The sequence below is a fragment of the Balaenoptera musculus genome, chromosome 20 (assembly GCF_009873245.2).
Source record: "Balaenoptera musculus isolate JJ_BM4_2016_0621 chromosome 20, mBalMus1.pri.v3, whole genome shotgun sequence".
NCBI lineage: Eukaryota > Metazoa > Chordata > Mammalia > Artiodactyla > Balaenopteridae > Balaenoptera > Balaenoptera musculus.
In genome coordinates this window covers 5,692,424-5,704,424 of record NC_045804.1, presented here as the reverse complement: position 1 = coordinate 5,704,424, position 12,001 = coordinate 5,692,424, and the positions used below count along the sequence as shown (strand labels likewise).

At 58.8% G+C, this 12,001-nt stretch overlaps 1 protein-coding gene across 3 annotated transcripts in view; it reads left to right on the top strand.

The window, feature by feature from the left end:
- The window catches only part of SDK2 (sidekick cell adhesion molecule 2), a 266,360-nt gene that overhangs the window by 242,701 nt on the left and 11,658 nt on the right, over positions 1-12,001 (top strand). For 2 of the 3 annotated variants that reach the window (XM_036838001.1, XM_036838000.1), the window contains 5 exons: positions 1,054-1,179; positions 5,383-5,547; positions 6,810-6,950; positions 7,243-7,381; positions 9,727-9,853. In XM_036838001.1, the coding sequence (XP_036693896.1) occupies positions 1,054-1,179; positions 5,383-5,547; positions 6,810-6,950; positions 7,243-7,381; positions 9,727-9,853 (698 nt within the window). Of the gene's footprint in view, positions 1-1,053; positions 1,180-5,382; positions 5,548-6,809; positions 6,951-7,220; positions 7,382-9,726; positions 9,854-12,001 lie in introns of those variants that run through there. The other variant, XR_005017947.1, reaches the window with a different exon arrangement.

Genomic DNA, 12,001 nt, shown 5'->3' with positions numbered 1-12,001 from the left:
CCAGGAGGAGATGCCAGACCCTCTCAGCCCCGAGTGCTGTCCTGCGCGGAATGAGAACTCGGGGTCCCCAGGGCCCCTGCCCCACCCCTCACATCTCCTCGGGCTGTGTCCCCCGCCCCCCATCCCTCAGCAGCCTTTGCCCTGTGCTGTGGGCAGGATGCTCATTAGGGGAGGAAGGGGGACGGGAAGGAAGGCAGTGAGGCCCTCTGAGGTCACGGGCGGTGCTGGACGCGGGCTGGGCAGTGGGCCACCACGCTGTGGTAGTGAGTCTCTGGCCTGCTGTCCGGCTGCAAGCCTTCGCAGGCCCGGAGGGTCTTCAGTCAGAAGCTGGGCTCTCAGCTCCTTTCCCCGCAGGCGTCCGCAGGGGCCACCGGGCCAGCCAGTCACCCACCCCGTCACTCCCTGGCTCACTCCCTCGTCCCATAAGCACCTAGGAAGCACCTACTGTGTGCCAGGCCCTGGGGGTACAGGCCTCCAGGTGTCGTGGGGAACAGCAGACAGGGGCCCTGGGGGCAGTGGGAGCCGGTGCTGCAGGGCACCCCGGGGAAGAAGGGGTACAGGACCCTTAGCAGAGAGCACAGGCTCACTCCTCTCACTGCGGAGGCGAACTTCTGTCTCCTGCTCTGGCCCCTGGGGCCAGTACCCCGCGTGGCCGACCTAACAGGCAGCTGCCCTGATGCACCTGTCACCCCAGGAGAGCCAGCAGCAGGGCCAGGTTCTTCTCCCTGTTGGACGCAAAGGCTCCAGATCCTCCTGCAGCCCTGGCCTCCTCTCTGGCCTGGCCTTACAGCAAACGCAGCTGGGAACCTTTCTGCCATCATCACATATACCTCTCCTGGAGTGCAGTGGCTGTGGGTGACCTGGCAGAGGATAAGTCAGATCCAGCAGGCCTGGCCAAGATGCACTCCTTGGGCCTCGGCACGTGCAGGTGTCTGGAGCCCCTGGCCGAGGTTGGTTTTGGCATCCAGCACCTCCTGCTGGAGCTCAGGAAGACAGGCTGGGCGCCTGTTCCGGCTCCCACGCGTCCTCTCACCCACTGTGTGCCGTTCGCAGGTGCCCCCGGACCGCCCGGAGTGCCCATCATCGTGCGGTACAGCTCGGCCATTGCCATCCACTGGTCCAGCGGAGACCCCGGCAAAGGCCCCATCACCCGCTACGTCATAGAGGCCAGACCTTCAGGTATGTCCCGCCCGGCCTGAGCCGGCTCGCCCTCGGGAGCAGAGTCCCTCCACTTGGGGCACTGATGTCGTCGCGTGAGAAGGGGCTTGTGCTCCCCCAGGAGAAGCTAGAGGTGGCCCTGTGACGACGAGTGGGAAACGGGGACTTGCACCCTTAGTTAAGGAAAACCCAGGAGGCCCCGGAGAACAGCACTTGTCACCAGGTGAGGACCGACTCATGTAGGGGTCATCCAAGAAGCCAGAGAACAAAGATTTGGGCTCCCATCGGCTAAGCACCCACGTCCTCCACACGACCCCGCTGACGAGAGCTCCACAAGGAAGCTGGCTGTCCCCCGGAGACCCAGCTGCCTCTTTGAGGCCCGTCCCCGCTATCGTGGCTGTCACTGCAGTTCCTGTCATGTCCCAGTCTCTCCTCTCAAGCCTGAAATCGAATCACAAGGACTTTCAAAGCCATCAGGAGATGTGCGGTTGATAAGTCGCTGCAGGGGGCTGTCCTCCGAGCTCCTGTTTCACGGTCGCGGTGACACCGGCTCCTGCTTCTCCGGCTCCCCTTACCCCCAGGAGCTCCCGGCCTCGGCCAGCGCCCTCCGTTGCTAGGTTTCTGAGTTAATCAGAGGTGCCAGAGTCAGCGCAGGCTGGAGGCTTGTTCTCGGTATTCCGTGGATCTGTGATTAGGTCATCGAGGTTGAGAAACAAACAAAAAGACTGTGTTGCTGCAGCACGAATAGCAAATACTAATCGGAATGGGAAGCCGGCAGCTCAGTAGCTAATACTTCTAATGGGGTGCGGACACATCCCGGCGACGTGGTTAATACCGCGGGGTAGCTGAGCGCTAAACATCTCAATAGCAAATAGTTCGTTCCAGCGGTTCCGGGAAGCCGCTACCACCCTGTCATTGCCTTAATCTTGGGCTAATAACTGCAGTCACAAATAGCTATTACATCCAGCAGCTCAGATCCAACGTGTAGCCGGAAGATACATGCAGCCTTGGCTCCCTCCCCTCTCCAGATGGTCCCTCCCTGGCCCTCCAGGGCCAGCTGCTGACTTGGCTGGGAGACCTCCGCGTGCTTCTCTCAACCAGGGCCTGTGCCTGTTTTTTCCATCCAAGTTGGCCTGCCGGGGCGCCAGGCTATGGAATGTTGGCCCTGGACTTCAGCCCTGTGGTTTTTCCAGCGTTCCCTGGGAGGCCCGGCAGGGGACCTGGTGTTCCAGGTTTGGGGGCCGCGACTCGGCCCACACAGTTGGGGTCAAGGACTGATTGTCAGAGGAAGGATCAAGCCAGGACCCCCTGAAGGGCGGGGGTTCAGAGTGGTACCCGAGAGCCGGTGACGGGGATGGACGGTGCTGAGGAGAGGATGGAGCACGAGAGGAATGCCGTGCTTCTCCCCCTGGCTGTACGTCCTCCTCAGGATGGAATCGCTCGCGTCCTTGGCTCTACCTGCATCGCCTGTGCTTCCTCCTGGGCAGAACCAACTAAACGTGAGAAGCCAGACACTGCAGACCAGGGAGGGGTTCTTTCGGGCCAACTCCCAGGGCTGTAGGCCAGAGACACAGCACGATGTTCCCGCAGCTTCTGGCCTGGCCCTGTCGCCCCGGCTCCACCCTTGCTCCTGTGTGGGGAGGAACAAGGAGGGTCAGACAGCAGGCCGGAGCCCCCAGCTTCTGGGAGGCAGCGGGGTCCTGGCCGAGCCCACCTGGAAACGCTGATGACGGTCTGCACCATCCTTGGCACTGGGTGGGAGTTCAGTGCTGGGACGAATCAGACATCTCAAGGCTGAAGCACCAGCGCTGCCACTGTGACCTTGGGAGGATGAGCTCAGCTGTCTCCAAGCCTCGGTTTCCTCATCTGTAACATGGGTACAAGTGTTCCTCCTTCTCACCGTTGCTGCCAGTAAAGCCCTTGGAACCAGGATGCTTGATAAGGAGTGAGTGTCACTGTTTGATCTTCATCATTGTTATCATCACCGTGCCTGTCATCAAGGGTGAATGAGAGACTTCAAAGTCACAGGAGGAAAATGGATTTGCACCCCGATACTTGTATTTCGGGGCAGTACTGAAATTGGGGCCTATGTTTCATGATGCTATGGAAAGGCCAGGGAAGAAAGGTTTGCACTCACTGATTCAAAAACACTTCAAGTATGCCTGTGCTGGGTGCTGGGCTACAAAGACAGATTAGGCAGATCCCTGCCCTGGAGGAATTTCACAGCCTAGCAGGAGGAAAAGAGACAGTCAACAAAAAGATGTGATGTGTATGAGGCAGGCACCCAAAAACGAATCATTAAGAGGGAAAATGAGGCCAAGGCTCAGGACCCTGGAGCCTTCTAAGGAGAGCAGAACGCAGAACGCAGACGGGCCGCCACAGCTGCCTTTCAAGCAGAGGGACCCAGACGGGACGGCAGGAAGGTGGCCTCCACAGGTGCCACCGCACTCGTGGTCCAACATTCAGAAATGGTGATGGAGTTACGGCCACTCCACCGGGGTTCCTGACTTGGGTGGATCTGTAAAAAATAGTGTGGGGAAGGAAACAAACAAAATCCATCCACCCCGGGGAATGGCCAAGCTGGGAGCAGCCTGTGGGCCAGAAAGACGGCTCTTACGGCAAGGAGTTGAGAAGCAGACAAGGAAGGACAGTGAAGCCGGAGGAGTGGAGGACGTGCCGTGGGAGCTGGTCCAGGGCAGCGGCAGCCTGGGTGACCCGCCAGCTGCTCAGGATGGAAGACCTGGGCGCTCAGCCCACCAAGGCCCTTCTGAGACCTCTGGACCCCTGGTCCATGTGAAAACGGGTCCCGTCCAGGGCCCAAGTGGCTTGACACTTTGGTTGCTGAATCAGCCCTGCACTCATGCAAGCAGGAGGGGGACTCAGCCTCTTTCCCAGGCCAAGCCAGCCCCGTGGGCCCCACACAGAGCATCTGTGGAGGTTGCCACTGGGCCCTGGAGGATGCCGCTGGCCTCTTCTCTTGCATGGGCAGCGCGCTTATTCCTTTTGAAGCAGGTGGAAATAAATTATGTCCCAAGAGGACAAGGCCCAGAGAGCCACAGGCAAAGGGGGACAGGCCTGAAGGTTAAGTCAGGAGCTCAAAGGACGGGGGTATAAGGGGAGAGCGGACGGAGTCCCCTCCAGCCCTCACTGGTCCCTCACTCTCCTCAGATCTCTGCGCCCAGACGGAGCCCCGTCACATCCAGGCAACTTGACCAGAACCTCACAGGCAGCCCCCGTCCCTCCTCCAGCGATTGTTAAAAAGTCCTATTCTTTTTGTCTGATGCCACTACTGTGGGTGTTTTGAATAGGAAGGGGGATCAGAAAAATAGGGGCCTGGTTAAGTAAAGGAAGGTCTACCCCTGTGATAACATATTAGGCAGCGTCTTAAAAGCATGCTGACCAGCATGGGGTTTTTTTGGTTTTTGTTTTTTTAACTATTTATTTATTTATTTATTTTTGGCCGTGTTGGGTCTTCGTTTCTGTGCAAGGGCTTTCTCCAGTTGCGGCAAGCGGGGGCCACTCTTCATCGCGGTGCGCGGGCCTCTCACTATCGCGGCCTCTCTTGTTGCGGAGCACAGGCTCCAGACGTGCAGGCTCAGTAATTGTGGCTCACGGGCCCAGTTGCTCCGCGGCATGTGGGATCTTCCCAGACCAGGGCTCGAACCCGTGTCCCCTGCATTGGCAGGCAGATTCTCAACCACTGCGCCACCAGGGAAGCCCAGACCAGCATGTTTTACTGACAGGGAAACGGATCTGTAGATTTCTTCTGCACAAAGTGCTGCAATGGTGAGGCTCCTTCTCTGGATGGTGATATTGGGTCGGGTGTTAAAGGAGTTTCTGCCTATTATACATTTTTTTTTATTATACATTTTTTAATGTTTTACAGACATTTTAATTAAAAAGAGGGAGTTCCCTGGCGGTCCAGTGGTTAGGACTCGGCACTCTCACTGCCAGGGACTGGATTCAGTCCCTGGTCAGGGAACTAAGATCCCACAGGCTGTGCGGTGCAGCCTAGACAGATAGAGAGAGAGAGAGAGAGAGGGAAAGAAAGAATAAAAAGGTCAGATACTTTTGTTTAAATGTCTCCTGAGGACCTACTAGGTGCCACGCACGGGAGATTCAGTGTCGAAGGGGCAGACCCAAAAGGCCCCAGCATCAGGGAGCACCAGTTAGGGTCGGGCAGGGCCCCTCCTCACGGGCACCTCCGTCTCTGTGCCCCTGCAGACGAGGGGCTCTGGGACATCCTCATCAAAGACATCCCCAAGGAGGTGACGTCCTACACGTTCAGCATGGACATCCTCAAGCCAGGCGTGAGCTATGACTTCCGGGTCATCGCTGTCAACGACTACGGCTTTGGCACCCCCAGCAGCCCCTCCCAGTCTGTGCCAGGTACTGGGCTGCGGGTGAGGGGTGAGGGCGCCCCACTGAAGAGCCTTGTGGTGGAGTCTGGGGCAGGGATGAAGGAGGAGAGGTAGCAGCCCCGGAAGACTGGGGTGGGGACCGCTTCAGTTCTCTGAGGCAGAGAGCCCTGGGCCAGGGCCTGAGTCAGCCTTCAACTCTGGAAGGAGCTGGGGGCCAGGGGTCTTTTGGGTTCCTTTTCAAGGACTCCAGAAGCCCTGGGCAGGGGGCCCAGTGGGCTTGAGGATGAATCAGCGGGACCAAGATGAGAGTCTCCCTGAGCTTATCACCCAGGAGTTTCAAGGGCACCAGGCCATAAACTGCGTGTTTCCGTGGAAACCTCCCCCCAAAACAGAGCCAGCAGCCTGCGAAGCACAGGCCTGAGCAGGCAGCTTCCCAGTGGGGCAGGACTCCATCGCTCCCCTTCCTCCTTGCCCTTCTCTTCCCGTTGTCTCCGAGCTCACAGCGGATGCCAGTATCGAAACCCATGACCCCAAATCTAACCACTAACCACTTTTAATACCGAGGCCTCTTCCCTCAAGGCAGGAATAATAACTCAAAACGTCTACTCACCAGGCAAGTTTCACCCTTGCCCTGATAGAAACAAATCATGGGAAGTAAACACTTCAAGAATGAAACAGAAGAGCCAGCCCCTGTCAGGCAGCAGCATGGATTAGTACCGGCCGGGTGCAGGGAGCACAGTACTGGGGGCTTTGGAAGAAGGGGAGTCTCCCTGGAGGAGGCTTTCTGAAGACCCACTCATGTCCACCCTCCCAGCTCCCCCTGCCTTCTGCTACCAGAAAAAGATTTCTGTCACAACTGAACCTTGGGAGAAACTCTCCCAGGCCCATCACAGGCCAGGCAATCACCTTTCCAACCACACTGGTGTCTGTCTGTCAAGGTAGCCCCTGGGCCACAGGTGGCAAGGAAAAATAAGAAAGGAAAGATGGCAAACATGCTGCCGGTCCTCCCTCCTGTGTCTTTAGCAGACATCACTAATCAATCCCAGCACTCTTTCCTAGGGAGTCTAGAACCGACCTCAGAACTTTTCTCAAAACAGCCCTCCAGGCAGCGCTTTACTGATCGGTCAGAGCTGGCCCTTGAGATGAAACCGTCCCTACCAACCTTAGAGGGCACAGACCCAACTACCCGTAGCGTGTGAGAGCAGGTGGTAGGGTCCCAGCTGGGGCAGGAGGTTGGGAGGCAGGGCGGAGCTGAGCGGTCCTGGACCTGACACCCGCTCCCTGCTGCAGCCCAGAAAGCCAACCCCTTCTACGAGGAGTGGTGGTTCCTGGTGGTCATCGCGCTTGTCGGCCTCATCTTCATCCTGTTGCTGGTCTTTGTGCTCGTCATCCGAGGCCAGAGCAAGAAGTACGCCAAGAAGACAGACTCGGGTGAGCTGGCCCCGAGCCCTGCTGGCTGGACGGGGCTTTCACGTGGCTCCCTCCCTCTTGACAAGGGCGGCGTCTTCCCTCTCCTGGAAATGCACTTGCTCTGATTTGGGCGGGGGGGTGGGGTGGTGGTGGCAGCCTAGGGTTCCTGTACCCGCAATCTCCATCTCCTATTTTGGTTTCGACCCTAACAAGAGAAGGAGGGCAGCCCAGCCATGGGGGAGACGGGGAGGCCACCTGGTCTAAAGGGATGGAGTGAGTGATGGATGTCAGTCCCCACCCTCTCTCTTCCCAGGAAACAGTGCCAAGTCTGGTGCCCTGGGCCATGGGGAGATGATGAGCTTGGATGAAAGCAGTTTTCCTGCCCTAGAACTCAACAACCGGCGGCTCTCAGTCAAGAACTCCTTCTGCCGAAAGAACGGCCTGTATACCAGGTAGTGGGCTCTCTGCGTGGGGGACCGGGGGATGGAGGTTTGGGGGCCAGCTGTGCCGAGGGACTGGGGGACTCCTGGGAGGGCCACAGGGCAGGCAGGGTCCTGTCCTGGAGTGCCATCCACTGGGAATGGTCACGAGGACGACAGAGCCGGGCCCAGGCAGCTCCACGGGGGCTGGGGAGAAGGTCACGAGGAGGTGGGTACACAGGGTTTGTGCCAAACACAGCAGAATACAAATCCCTTGCACAATTCTGCAAACCACCGACTGCTGTTGGGGGCCAGCTGCTCCTAGTACAGGCCGGAAGCCGTGATAGTTACTGGCCCTAAAGGTGAGATGCGCCCAGGGAAGGTGGGCCAGGCAGGAGTCCCCCCATGACTGCTTAACTTGTCCTCCTTCTGGAAAGAGAGGGCCGTCAGAGTGTGGACGCCCTCTCCCCTGGGTACCTACTCGTACCTGCTGTGGTTGTAGACAGTTTCCCCCCACCCGCCCCGCAAGTCCACAGGCTTCCGCCGCATCCTCAAAGGGCAGCATCTTGAGAGCAGCCAACCAGGGAAGGTCCGGGCTCCTGTCTCCTCCTGACGCCTCTCCAGCCCCAGGCCCCTCCAAGCCCCACTCGCTGTGGCGGGCCAGGCTGCCTGTATCCAAGGGCAGGGGCAGCTGCCTTGGCTCGTGTGAGCCTCACCTGATTGACCTGGCAGTGTCAGGCTCCCGGGAGCACGGGAGGGACTGGGGCTGCGGCCCAGGGGCTCCTCTCTCCAGCCTCGGCCCTGTTAACATTCCCGGCTCCTTGGAGGTGCCCGCGGGAGTGGGGGGATTTGCTTCTCCCGGGCACAGCTCACAAAGCTTCCCTCTGTCTGGTCCTGGAAGGAAGAGGCGACGTGTGTGTCCAGCAGGAGGACAGCGGGAGGGCTGTGCAGGCCGGCCAGGCCCGCTCTCATCCCCTGCCAAAGCCAGCTTTCCAAAGAAAGAGCCGTTTGAGGCCGCAGTGGCCGGCCAGGCTGGCTCTGGGGCCCTGCCACGTGGAACAAAAGGACGTTTCACCCACAACCTGGCCTCGCCTGCCTCTCACGCCCCCGGTGTCCACACACTGCGGCCCCTACCCCGCTGTGTATACACAGAAGTCCGTGCCCCCCAAACCAGCCCCGGGCTCCGGGGGCCTGACCCAACCACAGTGACACATCAGCGCCCACTCACCCTGCACGTCGCCAGGACTGCATTCGCCTGGCACCCCGTTTTCTCCCTCCTGCCCGTGTCCTCTTTTGCCTGTCTTGTCTGTGTGAAGTTGCTCCTCGTTCTGCCATCTTATTCTTAAGTAGTTTAAAGATGCAGGTTTGTTGATTGGAATAAAATCCATGCAGATATAGTACAAGAGGTTGGAGGTAGCAGGGGGGGTTGCTTGTGACACAGTCCCAGGCCACCAGATTGTTCTCAGAGTGGCATTTTGGCAGCAAACCACCTCCAGCCCAAGCGGGACAGCTGGGGTTCAGGGCCTCGGTGCCATAAACGCTTCCTGGAGCAGGGTAGGCAGATCATGGGGGCATCAGGCCCTGGGCAGGGGCCCCTTGCACCCCATTCTGAGAAGACACAAATAGGGCAGAGTCATGGGGGACCCCAGCCACCTGCCCAGGGCCCCTGGGAGCCTGCCAGCCCGCCTCCCCTGCCCCCATCCTGTCCCCCACCCTCTCATGCACCCCACGATGGGCAGAGTGCCTGAGGCGCCCTGTCCTGGCTGTTTGTTCAGATGACTCAGAGCCAAGCCCCTGGGAAACAGCACAACTTTCTCTAGGGCTGATTTTTCAAGGTAGGGTGTGACTTAGCCTATGGCTGGTCTCTGAGCAGATGTGGAGGGAGGGAGGCCGTGAGTCTCCTTTTTTCCCTAATCCTCTGTGTTAACTCTCTGAAGCTCACTTTGTGAGTTTAAGAGTCACATGGGGAGTTTGTCTGCAGGGCAGGTGTCCAGACCTCACCTGAGATTCCGATCCAGGAGGTCTCAGTGGCGCCCAGAATTGCTTTGTAACATTCACTGCCAAGCGCTCCCAGTGCCTGGGGCCTTAGAGTCAAGGTTCTCCTTCCCCGAGCCCCCCCCCCACCGTTTCCCTGAGCTGGTTTGGGAGCCTTGTCCTAGGCCTTCCAGACCTGGAGCCTTCCCCAACCCCAGGCAGGGCCTCCAGCCCAAGGCCCTCCTCTGCAAGGCCCAGGCCTGCCAGATGAGCAGACACGGGAAGGAGGAACACAGACGGAGGGGTGTGAGGGCCTCCAGGCTCCCCTGTGCCTCCCGGGCTGGAGGAGGCCGCTGTGAGCGAGGCCGGGTCTCAGCTCTACCCCCCCGGCCCCCACTCTCTAGGTCTCCCCCCCGGCCCAGCCCGGGCAGCCTCCAGTACTCCGACGAGGACGTCACCAAGTACGACGACGTCATCCCGGCCGAGAGCAGCAGCCTGACGGAGAAACCCTCGGAAATCTCGGACTCGCAGGTGAGGGGCAGGAGGGCCAGGGGCCCCGGGCAGGGAGGTGAAGCAGGCCACCGCACAGTGTGAACCTGCCTATCGCTTCCTTCCCTCCTTTCCTTTACGGGCCGGAAAAACCACGGGGCCCCAGGAGACTAGCCGGAAGGTGTATGTAGGCCAACTGCCACCTCCCAAGCTCTGCTCAGAGTCTGCACCCTGGGCTAGTGGGGTCCCTGGAGCCCCCAAGAGCATGGCCCTCTGGATTTGCAAGGGTCACCCCACGTGCTCCGTCCCTCAGTAGCTCCGGGCTGCAAAGGAGCATGAAGACGAGGAGAGCAAGGTTGACACGGCAGCCCTGCTTTGCCAGAGCCCGGCGAACCACTGAACTTAGCTATTCGGGGTCAGAATGAGCTCCAGAAAGGGGGGGCTGGGCGCCCTGGACCCCCAAGGATGGGAAGCGGTGTAGACCGTTAAAGCGTTACGCTTTGGAGGCTCAGACCTGAGCTGGATCCTGGCTCTGCTGCCCAGGAGCCACGGGCGTCATGGGTTTGCTAAGTAACGTCTTGGACCCTCAGTTTCTCTATCTGTAGAATGGGCTCATGGGGTTGTGGGGAGGAGTTGCTGAGATTACATTGCATAAATGCCAGCTCTTAATATTGAAAAGGGGATGGTGCCTTTGGCAGACCCAGGGCTTTAGAGAGGCTGCCATTAGGTGACCCACACGGGGACCCTGCCCCAGACTTTAGGGAGAGGGGATTGAGTGCATTCCAACGAAGTGATGTTACAGCCTCTTACCCCAGGCCTCTCGGCCTTGGCCAAGCCTGGCGGTTGCCGAGGAAGGGGCAGCAAAAGGCTACTGTGTCCCACGCCCTGGACCTTTCTGCCCGGTCCTGGGAGAGGACGAGAAGGAAGAGGTGCCAGCAGGGAGCGGAGCTGCTGGCCGGGTGGGGTGTGCCAGCAAGCTTGGGATTCAGTCGCGGCCCCGTGAACCGGGGGCCTCTTGCTCGCTGCTGCTTTGTTCAGCCAGGGTTACTGTTGGGCTTGGCAGAGCCAGGGAGGCTGGAGCTGACACCCCAGCTCAGAGCTGGCAGGGACAGAGACCCCAGCTTAGCCTGGGTTACACGGTGACTCACATGATTCAGGTTGTGGCATCTTGTTATGAGTATTTAACTCTTTGCAGCCACATCCGTACTGGGGACTTACAAGGCCATGCTTCCTAAAGCATGATTTTTCTTTCTTTCTCCCCAAAGATGGTGATGAGCATTTGGCTTGTAGGTACCCAAGGTAAAATTCAAAAATTTTGAAAGGGATCCCCCGTGCCCGTGGGGTGGTAACAAAGGGCTACCTGAGCCCCACTCCTGTCTGTGGAGAGAGCAGCGTGGTGCCTGGTGGAAGGGTTGCTCTGCTCAGCCCCCCTTGACCTTCTGCAGAGGGCATTATTACCCACCCTCATCAGCTGAGCCCCGACCTTTCAGAGAGTAAGCCACCTGAGTGCAGACGATACTGCCCGATGTCTCCAGAGCTTTCTGTGGCCATCCCTGCAGGAGTCTGGAGGACCCTCACGTGGGATACAGAGCTGGTCCCTGAGGCCATGCCAGGGCCCCCCAGCCTTGAAGAGGTTGCTGGGAGAAGAATTCCCATCCCGAGAGCACCCTGCTTCAGAAGTTACCCCAGGGTGGCAGAGTACCCAGAATCCTCCATTTAGCTACTGGTCTCATTTGTTCAGAACAAGCCCTTCACTTGAACACTGTTTCCATAGCAACCTGGAACCAACCACCCCTTCTGGGAGCACATACCCTAGAGGAAGGAGGCTTCCTGGTTCCAGAATGCCCAAACCGAGGACCATAGCCCAGGCCTGGAGTTCCACCTGCAGCGTTTGGGATGGTTCTGGATTTGATTTGGGGCTGGGTTGAGTTGAGTTGGGTTTATGTACTCTGAAAGCTAAGTTGCATAAGAGCAGGGACTCGTGACTGTTCTGATCACTGCTGTGTCCCCAGAGTCCTGCACGGCACTGGCATGTGGGCTGCCTGTGCAGATCTGTTGAAAGCGTGAGAGGGTCACTGGGGAAGGTAGTCAGGTTGAACAGGCTCAAAACCGTATATGGTTAACGGGATACAGAAACAGAGATTCATGGAATAACCGGCATCAGATCTCAGACATTCAAAGAGGCCCTTC